This window comes from Equus przewalskii, chromosome 22 (genome assembly GCF_037783145.1).
Source record: "Equus przewalskii isolate Varuska chromosome 22, EquPr2, whole genome shotgun sequence".
Classification (NCBI taxonomy): domain Eukaryota; kingdom Metazoa; phylum Chordata; class Mammalia; order Perissodactyla; family Equidae; genus Equus; species Equus przewalskii.
Window position 1 is genome coordinate 49031782 of NC_091852.1, and position 15951 is coordinate 49047732.

Genomic DNA, 15951 nt, shown 5'->3' on the forward strand with positions numbered 1-15951 from the left:
TCAGACCCTGTGTGAGGCTGCAACTGCCTCCTATTTATGGCCCAGAACTTTCACTTTCTCTGCTCAGAAATCCCCTGTGTGTCCATTCCCCTTTGGATTCCCCTTTGGCCGCCTCTTTCTGAGGGAACCTGACACTGCTCTCCCTCTTCCCCCCTCAGCAGCTCCCCCCTCTTCTGCTTTCCTTGGCTTCAGCTCTGAGAACCTAAGCAGACTGCATCTGGCCAAGAGAAGGGGACCTTGTGCTGTCGGTTCCAGAGAGAGGGTCTGCACTGTCACCTCATTGGTGGCATTTGCATCATCAACCACAGAGCTGCCCTTCAGAAATGGTGGTCAGGACTGGGGGGCCAGAGTGAGGAGTTGTGCCACTTTCCCTAGGTTTATCCTTCCTTCGTACTCTCTTCTCTGTGGTTCTCTTCTCTCCAGTGTGGGTGGTGGTGAAGAAGGCTCCCTGGTGCCCTCGGAACAACCATGGAGCCTGGGGTAGCCTCCCCAGATCATTACAGTGCCTGCCCATCCATCATCTGGGAACCAGGGACAAGCTTGGCTGAAAGAGGTTACTTGGAAGTAAGCTCAGCATCTCATCCCACATCTCAGGCCTCTGGGATTCAACCTTCTGGCCCAGCGAGAACTGCCCCTTTTTCTATTTGCCATTTTCATATGTCCAGCACCTGGGTCTACAGAACAGCTGGAGGGAGCCTGGCCTAGAATAGCCCCCTTCATCTTTCTCTTCCTGTGGATCCTGGGAACCAAGAGGGGGTTTCTAAGGAGAGGGGCTGGCCTGCTCTTATTCAGACAAATCCCCAAATTTCAAGGAATTGACAGATGGGGGAGGGTGATTTCCCATCCTTATGGGAAAGACCAGAGATAGACCCGAAGAGAAGGCCTCAGAAGAGAAGTTAATACGTGGGACACCCACTCAACAATCCCCACCCAAGCTCTGGACCCTCTTCTGGATGGGGGATGTTTCCTTTGTAAGTTTGCTGACTTTTTCCTTTCCGTCCATTCATAATAATAGTTGTAATGGTATTTCTGATTATTTACTATGTGCTGGACTCTGGTCAAGGACTTGACCACCATTACCTTGCTTAACTTTCCCAACCAAACTAGGAAGTCATTTTTATTAGTATCGTATCATTCTCTGTTTACCCATAAGGCATGAGGCTCAGAGGACAAGGTCCCTCTGCAGGTGTCTTGCACTCAGCTGTCTTTGCTCTCAGGTTTACACACTTGACTACTGTCCCCACTGCCTGTCTGCCAACTGTGCGTTGACATAGACTGTACAGAGGAGTGAGACTCTACAGACGGCATGCCCAGGTTGGGATTCAGATTCCGCCACTCACTAGCTGTGCGGCCATGTGTCAGTTATCCAGTGTCCCTGTCTTAGTGTCCGTATCTGTAACATAGGAATGGTAATAGAGGTACTTCTTAGGAGTAAATGAGGTAATCTAAGTAAAGCCCTTTGTTCAGAGGCTGGCACATAATTAACCATCATTAAATATTAACCATTAGTATTACTCTATCCTTCCGTTGAGATACATGCCAGTTCATCCATTTTTCCATTGATCTATGCTTCTCTGCTTATGGCGGTTCTGTTTATTCTCTGTTACCCCACCCACCTCCATTCTCCACTCTTCTCTGCCCTGCTCTGTTCTCTGGAAGGCTGACCTCTACAGACTGCATTACTTGCCCTTTAGCTTCTGTTTGGGTTTGGCCCAGGGCAGGCAGCAGCAGCAGCAGCAGCAGATCAGTGGATGGTAGGAGAGAGAGGTTGGAGTATTAACTCCCTAAATCTTCATCTTGTAGCTCTGACAGTGAATTGTTTCTCTCTGGCAGTTCTCAAAGAGTGTTCTTTGGACAGCAGCCTCAGCATCACCTGGGAGCTTAGTAGGAATGCAAGTTCTCAGGTCCTACTCCAGACCTGCTGGAGTAAGCTGTATTTTAACACACCCTCTAGCTGACTCTGATATATGCTGAGCTTTGAGAACTACTGAGCTACAGTCATGGATCCTTTTGGGCTGCCTCCTCTCCGTGGGTCTATCTCTAAGGCTCTTGAAACACTCTTCCCTCCTCTCACCCCTAAGGCCTTGGTATGGTAATGATTCCCCACTATTGCTAAACCCTGAGTGCCTCATCGCCCCGTGTTGTTTCCTTAATTCTGACCCTACCACTGAAATAGCCCCTTTATTAAGATCTTTCTGGTTAAACTTTTTTGAGTGTGCCATCTGTTTCCTGCCAGGATCCTGACTGATACAGTAAATGGTACCAGAAGTAAATGGTACCCAGGAAATAGACTCCCAAAATAGGATCCTAGCATTGGGTTGCTTGTAATTTGATGAGTTATGGATAATCTCCTTGTTGCAGAAAGAGCATGCTAGTCATCTAGAGCTTGCAGAAGCATCACAGTGACTATTGATGAGTTATGGATAATCTCCTTGTTGCAGAAAGAGCATGCTAGTCATCTAGAGCTTGCAGAAGCATCACAGTGACTATCACCAGTGAGGCATAGGGTGGAGTGTTGGTGGAGGGAAGGGCATCAGCAGATCAAATGAGGGAGGCGCTTAATTGCTATGGCCACAAATGGTGATTTCCAATGGTGATCACATACATCATTGGGTGGGCTGCCTGTTTCTGATTGTGCTAGCAAAGTTACATAAGAAAAAGATAAGGTGAATACCGTGAACTTCTAACTCAAGGTATGGGTGGAGATCCAGATAACCTCTATGGAATTCTTAAGGAATCTTTCTGTGACCCCGCGGTAGATATGACTGAGGATCAAGCCCAGGACCTGATTGTCTGGATTGTAGAGTTGCAACCAGTTTGTAAATGCACAACCGTACCATATCCCTTGTGCTAGAAGAAGGGCACTGCTGGGAGAGTAGTACTGTGACACTTGGGGTGGGGACGTTGGGCAGAGATGAACAAAGCTGAGAATTTTGAACCTCCAAATCCCCTTGAAAGATTCCTTATTTGTTGGGAGAAGAACATTCCCCCTCCCCCTGCCCGCCGTGAATGACCAGCCTTCCCTTCCGTTAAAAAATGTTGTTAATAACTTTGCCCTGGAAAAGGGCATGCATTTTCTCTTCTGGACCCATCCTGACCACCCCTCCTAGTCTCCAGGCCTATAGTGAGAGTCTGGTCCTAACATCGCCTACTCAGGAATGTACCAGATGTACTCCAAGAACAAGAGCATATATGCTGAAGGAGTTGCAGGAGTTTGTCCGCTGTACTGGAAGAATCCTGGGGACCTGGGACAGCAAATTTCTTGATATGGATGCCCTCATCCAGGATTTGAGTATTGTTGTGTTAGCTGAGCATCTGAGATTTGAGCACCTGGGAGTGGTGTTCATAGTCGTTTGGATTGGTTACTGGGAGGCTGGACTCAACTGTGACCTATGATCAATGAGGCTGAGAAGCTAGAACCTCACTGGCATATTGTAGAACATTGCTCCTCATACCTTCCTGTGCATATGAATCACGCGGGATCTTGTTAAACTGTAGATTCTGATTGAGTAGGTTTTAGGTGAAGCCTGAGATGTTGCATTTCTGACAAACTTCTAAGTGATGCTTGATGCCACTCGTCCTCAGACTATACTCTGAGTACAAAGTAGAGGAAGGAGTACACAGGTTAGAGAGATTGGAATGTTGGATTGAACCTATTATGTGCAACCACTAACTATACATCTCTAAGGGCCCAGAAAGTTACTTCCTTCTCCAGGAGAATAAGAAAAGCATTGGAGGGGAGAACACTGGCTTCCTTGAACAGGACTGTGGTGGCTTCTTTAGTAGGCGGGAGAGGAGAATGGGAGATGCCCTCTTGAGACTGAGCAATCTTATTTCAAGGGGAATAATGGAATCTTTGAGTGTGAGAGGCCAGATTTTGGCACCTAACCATGAGCAGTAAGGTGAATGAAATTACTATATAAGCTGCAGGGACAAGTGGTAATCCAGGTGCTTTGCCCACATGGATCTGTGGTGGTAGCTAATTGATCATAGTGTCCCTGGGAGTGAAATAGATGGACAGCTTCCTGATGTGCTACTTGACCCATATAGGTGGAAAATTTCTAGGCCTGGTGGGGAGAAACTTGATCCAAATTATATTTGGATTTACAGTCTTTGACCCAATTCCTCTTCTTCAGTCAGTTCCTCAGACCTGAAGCCCCTCTATCAGGTGGGGGGTGGGAAGGCCTGAGTCCTTCACAGGTGGAGTCTTCAATTTTTTCTCCTAGTCAGTAGTTCTCCAAGTGTGGTCCCTGGACCAGCAGCATCACCATCACCTGGGAAATTGTCAGACATGCAAATTCTTGGGCTCTGCCCCAAATCCTTTGAATCAGAAACTCTGGGAGTGGCCCAGCAATCTGTGTTTTAACAAGCCTTTCTGGTGATTCTGATGTATACTAAAATTTGAGAATCACTGCTCTAAACCTTCTCCAGAGAGAGCTGTTGTCATTTGCCAGGGTAACTATGACTGGGGAAGAGGAAATACTCAGACCTTTGGGGGCTTATTAGATACTGTCTTGTGTTAATATTAGTCCTGGAGACTCAAATCCCTGTTGTGGTGCACCAGTCAGATGAGGGTTTATGGAGGTCAGCTGATAGAGGATCTTGGTCCAGGTCCATCTCACGGTGGGTCTGTAAGACCTGTCCAGTGGTTATTTCTCTAGTTTCAGCATGTAGGATGGTATCCTTGGTAATTAGCAAGATCTCCACACTGGTTCCTTGACCATGGAGTGAGGAAAATTATGGTAGGAAGGGCCAAGTGGAAGTCCTTTGAACTCTGCCTGCCCCATCACGTTCCCCCTACAATAGTAAACCTAAAGCAATGCTGTGTTGCTAGAGAAGTTGCAAAGATTAGAGCACCTTCAAAGACTTAAAAGATGCCTCAGCCCTTGGGACAGCATGTTACAGCCAATACTCTAGCACATGCCTTCTTCTATACCAGGCAATTAGAGACCTTTGAAATCAGTTCCTTTTCAACTGGAATGACAGCAATACACCTTTACTGTTTTCCCTCAGGGATATGTCAGCTTACCTGCTCTGATTATCATGAGATAATTTTGATATTGCACAGAATATCAGACTGGTCCTTGAAACTGATAATATCTTACTGGTACGCAAGAAATAGCAATCACCCTAAATGCCTTACTAAGACCCATGTATGCTAGAGGGAGGGGAAAGAAATCCTACAAAAATTCAGGTGGAATTTCTAGGCTTGTTGAGGGTAGGGAGCAGCTGAACAACAGTGATCTGGCGGGTGTTGCACCTTAACCATGAAGAAAGAGGCACAGTGCTTAAGGGACAGTTTGGATTTTGGAGGAACATTTACCATATTTAGGTGTACTGCTCCGAAATTTTTACTGGACATGGCATAAAGCTGACAGTTTTGAATGAGGCCCAGAGCAAGGAAGGGGTCTGCAGCAGGTCTGGGCTCCAGGGAAAGCTGCTTGAGTCTAATGACTCATAAATTGAACGAAATTCACATAGTCTGCATCTGAGGAAGGGTGCTGTAGGAGCTGCAATAGGAGAATTAGAGCAAAGACCCGTAGGGTGTTGGAGTAGGGCCATGCCTCTTCTGCTAACGATTATTTTTTATTTGAAAGCAGCTCCTGATTTGCCACAGCGTCCTGCTGAATCTCAGACTATAGTTCACCCAGTGACAATGCGACCTAAGAGTGTTATCTATGGCAAATCACATAGTTGGATGTGCATAGCAGCATCCATTGTTAAAAGGACATTGTGCATATGAGAACAGGCCTTAGACATTTGAGACGGCGTGAGTAATGGCATGGGCAGGTGGCTCAGATTCCTACTTGTGTTGTTTCCTGCTGCTTCTTTTGATCACACTTGTGCCTTCGTGGAGAAGTTCTGTACAAACAATGAACAGAGGGAGAATACCCCTGGTGTAGATTTTTAGATGGGTCTCTAAGGTTATGCTGGCATCCGTCAGAGGTAGATAGTTGCTTACATTCAGGGGTGGCCCTGTAACACAGTGGCGACAGGAAGGTGCTCTGAGTGCGCACAATTTCAGGCCATACGTTTAATGTCAACTTTGTCAGGAAGCAGAGACGGCCTGAGCTATACTAAGTCATGTGCAGTGGCTGCCTACAACAATCCTGCCCTCACCTCTGTAAGTGGTGCCCTCACTAAATTCTTTTCCCTTAAACATTTTTGGACATGGCGTTTGTTTCCTGCCAAGATCCTAAATGATACAAGAGTATAGTGCAGAGGCGGCGTAGAGGTTTCAATTAAATTTCAATACTGTCTTCCTGGAATGCCTGTTGGGAAAGATCCTGAGAACCAGCAGGAAAGAGTGAAATCATGAAATAATAATAAACAAGGGATTTGTACCACATTCATTCAATAAATATTATTGAGGGCTTCCTATGTTCCAGACCCTGTTCTTGGCCCTGGGATACAGCGGTAAACATAACAGACATCCCTTCTCTTGCAAAGTTTTTATTTTCATGAAGGAGACACACAATAAGCAAACAAGAAAAACATAGAGAATGTCAGATGGCACTAAGTGCTATGAGGAAAAATAAAGAAGGGCAGGGGGATAGAGAGTGTTGGGGAGGGTGGTCAGGGAAGCCGTTACTGATAACGCTTGAGCAGGGAGCGGATCTGAAGAAGGTGAGGGAGAGAGTCATGCAGAGATCCGGGGAATCTGTTCTAGGTCAAGAAAACAGCAAGTGTGCAGTTTTTGAGGCAAGCGTGTGCTTGAGGAATAGAAAAGAGGCCCACGTCATGGGAGGGAAGTGAGCAAAGAGTGGAGTGGTAGGAGATACAGTCAGACAATAAGAGGGCCCAGATAGGGAGGGCTTTGAGGGGCACTGCAGGGTTTATGTTTTACTCTGAGTGAGATGGGGAAACATTGGAGGGGTTTGAACAGAGGCCTGACGTGATCTGATTTGTTTTAAAGGCTCCTTCTGGCAGCTGGATAGAGACTAGAGCAAAGTGGTGCATGAGTAGAAGCAGGGAGACTGGGTCAGGGGCTGTTGCAATAACCCAGGGAGGACGCGATCTGTTTCTGGGAGCTGGTGAGAAGTGGTCAGATTCTGGAAATATTTTGAAGGTAGAGCCAATGGGCTTTGCTGAGGGATTCAGCATAGGATGTGAGAGAAAGAAGAGGCAAGAATCTTGCAACATTTTTGGCTTGAGCAAGACGATGGATGAGTTATTTTTACCAAGATGTGGAACCGGCTGCAGAGGAATGGGCTTGTGGGAAGATCGGGAGTCTTGTTTTGATTTGTCAAGATGAAGCTGCATTTTGGACATGTAAGTGGAGATGTTAAGTGGATAGTTGGTCATGTGAGTCTGAAGTTCAGGGGAGAGATTCTAGCTGAAGATACAAATTTGGGAGCCATGGATGGTATTTAAAGCCATAAGATGATGAGGTCTCCAAGGGAGTGAGTGTAGATAGAAGAGGTCCAAGTTCCAAGTCCTGGAGGTCCCCAACCTTGACAGATCAGGGAGAGGAAGCGGAATCAGGGAAGAGGGGCTGTCAGGGTGTTATGATGGTCCCACCATCATGGCAAAAAGGGAAAGGACACAGGCCCATGGGTGGAAGGTTTAAAGCCCCACTGCCCAGCCGTTGGTTTAGATGATCCAATGGGGGTGGGGTGTTGGAGGCCAAGGAGGTGGCTTTGAAACAGTTTCTGAACACACACACAGAGGCCTCAGTGTGCTACATGCTTCACCTAATTCACCAGAGTTCAATGTGAGCCTGGGACAAATCTCCTCCCAGCTCAGGCAGCTCAGCCCAGCCCAGCCCCACCCTCCTCCAGGGAGCCGGCCCAGCCTTCCTGCTCCCTGGTCTGACCAGATCCATGCCCTAGGGGAGGGCACCTCAGCCATTGGGCAGGGGAGGGAGCAGCTGGGCCTGGGGAGTCAACCAAATCCCCTGTATAGATGGGAGTACAGGGGAGTGAAAGACTGTGGGAGAGAACCTCTACTAGATGCTTAGTAAGTGTTTGTTGGATGGATGAATGTGGGCATCCCGAGCTGTGTCCATGGGGCTGTGCGTGACTCGCGTGCCCGGAAGGTGTGTGTGTGTGTGTGTCTGTGTGTGTGTATGTGTGTGGTGTATGTGGCCGTGCGTGCACGTCTGTGTGTGCCTGATCGCCCCCGCTTCCAGGCCTGCAGAGGGCGCCGCAGCCTGGGAAGGGGGGCTCTGGAGTGCGGCGCGGCTGTGGCGGAGGGTGCGGGGCGCCCTGGCGGGCGGGGGCTGCCCTCGCCAGGCGGAGTGCGGGACCTGGCGGGCTCCTCTGAGAGGATGGGATGGGCATTGGGCTAAAGCCCCTCGGTTTGGGCCGGCCTCCGGTGCCTTCCCTCTCCAAGCCCCTGCCCACCGCGAGGCCGAAGGTTGCGGTCTGCCCCCAGGTCCGGCAGGTCGTGCGGAGGGGATACTGGGACTGTAGGGGGCCCGCACCCGGGGACGTGGGGTCAGCACGGGCCCGATGGGCCTGGCGGCCGTGACCCAGGCCGGGCGAGCGGCCCTCCCGCCACCGCCCGCGCTCAGGCCCCGGACCCGCGGGCACTCGCCGGGCGGCCGAGACGCGGGGCGGCCGAAGGCCGTGGGTCCGCGAGTGTTGATTTCCGCCCTCGACCCCGAGTCTCCCTCACTCGCCCTGAGTGCGGGACGTCCGACGTGGGGGGCGTGCCCTAACGTTTGCCTTGAAGGCCCAAGAAAGTCCCATCACCTCCGGCACCGCCTTCACGGCATCAGTAGCCTGCAGCGACTGAACCCTTAACCCTGCGGTTACGGCGCCAATTCTAAGAAAAGGTTTCTTTCTTCAGCGGAGGCTCATGGGAGCCTAACTGTACCGGGCGGGATGCTCGGCGCCTGGGGATGAAGGGCTGCAACCTGGACGCGGGCGGAAAAGGAGTTTGTCCTGCTCATCAGTGGACACAGGAAAATGCTAGACCTCCGGCCTAGCATGAGACACATTCCAGGATGAATAATGAAAGGAATTTTTAAAACTGATCCCAGAAAGATGAAGGAAATGAGAACCGAATGTTCAGTCCGCAAGCCTGCAGTTTGCCTTCGGCGGACAGAGGACCGCGGCGACGATGCCGCCTCCTGGTGGCGGAGCGGGGCAACGCGGATCTCGCGGGTGCGTGGAGTTCCACCGCGCGGGTCGGGGTGGGGGAGGGGGCGGGCTCCTAACCGAAACTGGGCGGGCTGCTCAGGTGATAGGAAGTGGAGTCTCGCTGTTCTTTAATTTTGGATTGAAACTTACTATTAGCAGATCCATGGCTCTACAGCAAAGGTCTTCATGAACATGGCAGCAGTTTCCCTGGGGTTTGTTTGCCACCAACTGAGAAACGGATGTCTTGAAGAAAAGGAAGTTTTCAGCTTCTTGACATAGTTAACACGATGTCTGTAGGGCATTTGTAGAGTAGACATCACGAGAATTATAAAAATAGGCGTTAGAAAAAGAGGCTTGGCAATTTCAGCATCTGTAAAAATGCTAATTCATTGGTCAGGACTGATTCCAAAGACGGAAGAATTGGTGATTTTAGTAAAACAGCATCATTTTCCCCCAGAATACAAGGAGAAATAACACCTGCATGTGGTAAAGGAAAAGAACATCACGAAAGAGGCCAGCTGAAGCTGAAGGCATTTTCACAGGGAAGTGATGAAGGCTAGGAAACATTAATTTTGAGCTTTCATATATAGGAAGTGTAATCAGTCCTTCTGACTTTGCTGTGCCATGGAGTGCAGCAGAAGACCCGAGTGTGTCAGTGGTGCTGTGCGGGTACCCCAGACTGCCCATTTTTAATTTTTAAAAGGAAGATGTCAAAGGAAAGAAGCTGTCATTGGTGATCATGTCCCTCTAAAGGCTGGATTGATGAGAGAAGAATGAAATGGTGGCTAGCCAGGTATCATAGGGTGGGAGAGTGTTAGATCTGGTTGCTAAGGGGAAATGATAGAAAAAATAAACAAATGGGACTATATCAAACTGAAAACTTTTGCACTGCAAAGAAAACCATCAACCAAATGAAAAGACAACCTAAAAATTGGGAGAAAATATTTGCAAACCATATATCTGATAAGGGGTTAATATGCAAAATATATACAGAACTCATACATCTCAACAACAAAAAAACTAACCCAATTAAAAAATGGGCAAACCATCTGAACAGACGTTTCTCCAAAGAAGATATACAGATGGCCAACAGACACATGAAAAGATATTCAGCATCACTATCAGCGAAATACGAATCAAAACTACAATGAGATATACACTCACACCTGTCAGAATGGCTATAATCAACACGACAGGAAATAATAAGTGTTGGAGAGGATGTGGAGAGAAGAGAACTCTCATACACTGTTGGTGGGAGTGCAAACTGGTGCAGCCACTATGGAAAACAGTATGGAGATTCCTCAAAAAAATTAAGAAGAGCACTACCATATGACCCAGCTATTCCACTGCTGGGTATTTATCCAAAGATCATGAACACATGAAAGCATAAAGATACCTGCACCTCTGTGATCATCACAGCATTATTCACAATAGCTAAGACTTGGAAGCAACCTAGGTGCCCATCAAGGGTTGAATGGATTAAGAAGATATGGTATATATACACAATGGAATACTACTAGAATTAAAAAATGATGAACTCTGGCCATTTGTGACAACATGGATGGACCTTGAGGGTATTATGCTAAGTGAAATAAGTCAGAGGGAGAAAGTCAAATGCCATATGGTCCCACTCATAAATAGAAGATAAAAACAACAACAGTCACGTAGAGACAGAGATTGGATTGGTAGTTGGCAGAGGGGTAGCGGGGAGTAAGGAGGGCAAAAGGAGTGATTAGGCACATGTGTGTGGGGATTGATTGTAATTAGTGGTGAGCATGATGTGATCTACACAGAAATCGAAATATAATGATGTACACCAGAAATTTATGTAATGTTATAAACCAATGTTAACACACAGACACAAAATCTTAGTGATTTGAAAAAAAACCATATTGAAAGGAAAAAAAAAATCTTAAAGATTTAGAAAAACACATAAAAGGAAAGAAAAATAATCTGGTTGCTTAGGTTGACTGTAGTTTCAGGTTCACATGACTGACGTTGTTCAGATGTTTCTGTTAGCTGTCATGCTGGGAGATCTTAGAAGCCCTGTCAGTCCTTTACATTAGTATCAAAGGGCCTTTAAAGTATTCACGAGAGGAGGGAGTGGCCCAGGAGAAGCACGAGGCGTCAGATTCTGAGGCAACACTGATAAGAAGGAGCCGGCCCACCATTTCATAAGTGTGTGGGTTGTCATTTCATGGAAGAGATAGCGATCAAATTTTAAAATGTGGTATTAGTAATTTTCTGGATGCCCTGAAGGTGACTTTCTGTTAGAAGATAGTGATGACTCAGTTTTAAAGCAATGACATGCTTTAGTGTCAAAGGAAAACTCAGGATTCCAGGGATTACAATGAGTTTTCATGTTTAGGGGATGATAATTTTGTAAGTTTGGGGGATGATTGATCTTTAGAATCTTTTTTTCTTTTCCTTTTACATTTCTAGGAGAAGCGATTGATTGTGTTCCTCTTGAACACTGGCATACTAGTATTCAGTGAAATATTTTTCTCTTATGAGCGAGCAAGGCATTGGCAGTCTTCCAAATTTATAATTTCGTTTTATGCTTTAAACCTATTTTTACAGAATTATTTACTTGTATAAGCAGAAGTAATTCTGGAAAGTTACATTTAATCTCCCCTCCTGATTTGGGTCCTTTGGGGTTTATGCCTCTACACACAGAACACCCACCTAAACATTCGCTGTAGTTTTAGTTGGGGCTCAGGATAAGAGTAGAACTCTAACGTAGGTTTCTAATTTGTCATCTTTACCCTGAACTCCTGTTTGTCTTTGAATTTAATGGTGTCTAACCCTTTCCCTTACGGTTTCATGTCTTGTATAAGAAGTTCTTTTCTACCGCAAGGTTATTAACACACTCACCTATATTCTCTTCTATTACATATATTTTAAATATTGTCTTTAATCCTAATATGATGAAGCATTTGAAAAATATTGAGGCTATAATAATAGTGATATAGATGTATTAAATAAAGAGAGGAACAATTAGAACTTTGAAGAAAAACAAATAGGTGAGTAACAAGGAAAGGTAAGTACAGTACGCTACTTTGCTCTGCAGTGAACAACATTTATGTGGTCATAACAATGTAAATTCTGACTGTGATCTAAATATGGTGGTAGATTTAGAGGATAGGGAGGGTTGGTAGAGAGCTAAATCTCCACCTTTTATAATAGGCAGTCAATTGGTAATATTGAAAATAGATAAATCAAGAAACAGAGGAATGTACGAAGTATTTAGATGTGTAACACTAACTCCTAGAAGAAGCAGCTTAACAGTTAAAAGTTGTAGGCAATGGTTGTTCAGAAGAAGCCTTTTGGTATTTTTGATATTTTTTTAAAACCATGAGCATGTATCATCTGATGTTTCTAAAAATTATGCATCTTACAAAGAGAAGAAAGAACAGGACGACATTGTCAAAGATGAAGGCAGGCAAGGAGAGTGGCCACTGACTCTTGATGGAATAAATACTCTGTTGCATCTCTACTCAGGGCAGGGCTGGAGGCAAATAGCAGGCCTGTAAGTGTGGAAGGATAGCTCAGCCAAACAGTCTTGTTTGTTCTGCCTGCGTGTTCTTCTCTTTAGGAGAGGCAAGGGTTTGGCAGGGCCGAGAGAGAGGCATCTTAATGTCAGAGGCCTCTCTGCTTTCGTGAAAGTCCAGAGCAAGCCTGGGAAGAGGTTCTTGCCCTGGACGGGTTGCAGAGGGGGAGTGTTTGGAGAGAGTTCTTTAAGGCTGGGGAGGGATTGGTGTGCAGGTCCAGCCAGTGTGGGCACTGGGCTGTGATCCCTGGCTGTGATGGAGCCATGGCAGGAACTGAGTAGATGGCTCTGATAGGTGTCCGGTGGCCAGATGTAAGCCAAGTGTCTCCCAGCTGAATCTCGTGTCTGAAAGGGGGCACAGAGCTGAGTTTGCAGAGTGTAGGACCTGGAGAGTCCTAGCCGCTGTGACCACAGGGGCCACAGCGTTGATGAGACTGCTGTTCAATGACGGGATGGTGTGGGGGCAGGTAGGAGGTCTCCCCTGTGCCTGAGGTTTCTGTGAGCTTTGCACAGTCCTCGGCAAATGGGATCCCAAGAGCGCCTGATGCTGAATTTCTCCCTAGCACTCCAGCGCAGGGGCTTGGAGTAGGAATTGAGTTCATCGAAAGGCCATTTTAAGATGCAGGAATTCTTGCACACCTGAGTTTGTAGACTGAGATCACACCTGCTGCACGAGGATAGGTGGGGAGGAGCCCTGTGTTCACGGGCCGCAGGAGGAGCAGACAGCAAACATTTCAAGACTTCATGATCAGTGGTCCGGGCTGTGACAGGCTCAGGCTCCCAGGGAGGAGAGGTGGGGGCAGCCTTCTCCCGCTCCCTGCCCCTCTCAAGACTGTCGTCCTTTCCCCCATGGCCTGGTGCCATCTGACGGTCCTCCCTACCCCTGCCTGGAGCAAAGGGGGGGACTAGGAGGATCTCTGCTCTAGGGCTGAAGAGGTGGGGGAGAGCCAGGCAGGAGTCTTCTGGGAGAGGAGACTGATTTGCATCTGAATTCTGGGGTTCCAAATACCTGCCACCAAGATTTATTCCTTGGCCTCCAGAGACTAAAGGGGCTAAAATTCCCTGGGTTCCAGCCAGGGGGAAAGGGAAAAGAAAGGAAGGGGAGGAGGCTTCCCAACTGGAAGGCAGCTGAGGGAGTCAGGAAGGCCAGATAGGAACAGAGAGCACAGCCCCATTAAACAAAGGGGAGAGGCCAGACCGAGCTCCAGGGGTCGTTGATCATCTTGATCACTGGGGCAGGAGGGAATCCTCTGGGCTCTTTGGGAGGGGTGGGGCTCTGAAGGGCTCCCAGGGCTGGAAATCTGCGTGGGGAAGGTTTCAGTAGAACTTGTGTTTGCCTGTGTTACAGGCGGGTCCGGGCTCCAGCCTCCCTCCTGGGGACCCTCCCAAGGAGGTCCCTCTTGGAGGTTCACATTCAGTTGGTCCCAAGCAAAGGTGAGGCAGTCCCTGGTAGAGCTGGGAGGGAGGGTATGCTGGACATAGTCAGGGAAAGGATCTCAACAGGGTCTCAGAGGGCTGCAGCGCCATGGGGAGGTGGGGCAGTGAGGTGTGTGCTCTGGGTCACCGTCTCCCCAGTGGCAGGGATTTCTCAGAGACCAGGAGCAGCCCAGGTCCCACCCTGCCCCTCAGCCTCCCTTCTACCGCCCACAGGTGTGGGCACCTGGGAGGCAAGGAGACTCTCGCGGTAGTTGAGAACATAGAATTCGCCAGCCTGAGCTCTTGCCTGGGACCCCAGAGTGTGTGACCCCACGGTGTAGTGACACTGGCTTCCCCGTGGACACAAACACACAGGAACAGATGCTCGGGTAGGAGGCCGGAACAGCTCTTTGTTCAGTAAGGTACAGATTGCATTTATAAGGAAGGGGTGGGTTGCAGTGGGGAGCAGGGTCAGGTCCAGTATCCTGGGTGACCTTTCCTCTGAGGGGACAGTCCTGCTGCCTCCTCTCACACTTCCTGGGAGACTCTCCCTCCTCTGCCTCTCTGGGCCTGGCCCGGTGTGGGCCGCTCAGCCATGCAGGGTAGGGCAGGGAATACAGAAGGGGAGGGTGGTGCAGGAGAAGGGGTGAGGGAGGTCTGCACCAGCTGGCTGTTCTGTGGCCGAGTCCTTCCTTTCTTCCGGCCCGCTTCTTGCCCCTTGGATTGGGGCTCAAAGCCCTGGTAAGGTGGTGTGGGCTCCTGGGCTCCAGGCTGGGCACTGGGCTATGGTCCTTTCGGAGTCTCAGTCCTGGGAGAGCAGACGAGGGGTGTGAGGGGCTGGTGGAGGTTCCCGTCTCTTCCCTCCCCACCCTTTCAGCTTCCTCACCTCTTACAGCCTTTGGTGCCCTTTCCCTTCTTGCCAGACTTGGAGCCCCCCTTATCCTTCTTGCAGTCCTGGACTGGTTTCTGTCGGGCTGGTGGCTTGTCCAGACGCTGCATCAGCTGCTGCACCCAGGCCTCCTTAGGGTCGGCACACAGCTCTGGCTGAGAGCGCTTCCGAGGTGAGAACCTGGGGGTCGGGCGTTAGCAAGCCTGTCCAGTCTTCCCCACCGTGCCCTCCCCACTCAGCTGCCAGCTGGCACCCACCCCCTGGCGCCCACTCACACGACAGCCGGGATGGCGCAGCCCAAGCTTGGCTCCTGCTTCCGGTAGCTGCGGACAGCCTTGGGGGGAATCTTCCTCTGGCTGTACCTGAGGCAACAGTCCTGTGCCCCTCCGTCACTGCCTGCAGGGTGGGATTCAGAGTGAGCCAGGGGCTGCTTGTAGGCTCCCCCCAGACCTGTCCAGCCCCTTGCCCCCATCCTAGGCAACTCCCTCCTTGATACCTTGGGTCCAGGGGATGCAGAAGGCCAGGACCAGGACAAGGAGGCTCAGAGCCAGCGACTGAGCCATGACTGTGGTCGAGGGTGAGGATGAGACCCGAGCTGTGGGAGAGGTTCAGCTCCAAGTTGGGGGTCTGTGTGTGGGCTGGGACTGGTCTGCTGCCTATTTATGCAGGCGGACACTTTCACTTCCCCCATCCCCAGCCACTCTGTCCAGGCAAGAGTAAGGATCTCCCTCCTTTTCCTTCCTGAGCGGCAGATCCTGTCCTGGCACCCAGCCTGACTAGTATGCGGAAACGAAAACTGCGCACAGCCAATCAGTGCCGTGGCCGCCTGAGTCAGCCTCCCCAGCATCAGCCGAATCCCTCAGGCCCTCCTTCCCTCCCCAGCCACCATCGGGTGCAGGCCCCACCACCTCTCCCCGGACACTGTGACTGTCGCCTCACTGCACTCCAGGCTCCGTGCTCTCCCCTCCTTCCAGCAGGCTGAGCACTGTTCCTAAAATGCAAATCTGGTT

At 49.2% G+C, this 15951-nt stretch overlaps 1 protein-coding gene and 1 long non-coding RNA gene across 2 annotated transcripts; one reads left to right on the plus strand and one right to left on the minus strand.

Moving 5' to 3' along the window:
• The first annotated feature begins 9149 nt into the window (after positions 1-9149).
• Positions 9150-12072, plus strand: LOC139078658 (uncharacterized). The gene is made up of 2 exons (XR_011531684.1): positions 9150-9897; positions 11031-12072. It is a non-coding gene; the product is annotated as an uncharacterized lncRNA (long non-coding RNA).
• Positions 12073-14437: 2365 nt separating this feature from the next.
• CCL21 (C-C motif chemokine ligand 21) lies at positions 14438-15679 on the minus strand. The gene is made up of 4 exons (XM_070590351.1): positions 15438-15679; positions 15217-15337; positions 14939-15121; positions 14438-14860 (listed from the first exon to the last, which is right to left on the minus strand). The coding sequence occupies exons 1-4, from the start codon at positions 15502-15504 to the stop codon at positions 14836-14838; spliced, it is 396 nt and encodes a 131-aa protein (XP_070446452.1). The 5' UTR covers positions 15505-15679; the 3' UTR covers positions 14438-14835.
• Between the last annotated feature and the right edge of the window lie 272 nt (positions 15680-15951).

Coding starts and splice junctions, on each gene's coding strand:
- CCL21 (XM_070590351.1), bottom strand. CDS start 15,504: ATGGCTCAGTCGCTGGCTCTGAGCCTCCTTGTCCTGGTCCTGGCCTTC. Junction 15,338..15,437: donor CTGCATCCCCTGGACCCAAG/GTATCAAGGAGG, acceptor CCCACCCTGCAG/GCAGTGACGGAGGGGCACAG. Junction 14,861..14,938: donor GGCACCAAAGGCTGTAAGAG/GTGAGGAAGCTG, acceptor CTGCTCTCCCAG/GACTGAGACTCCGAAAGGAC.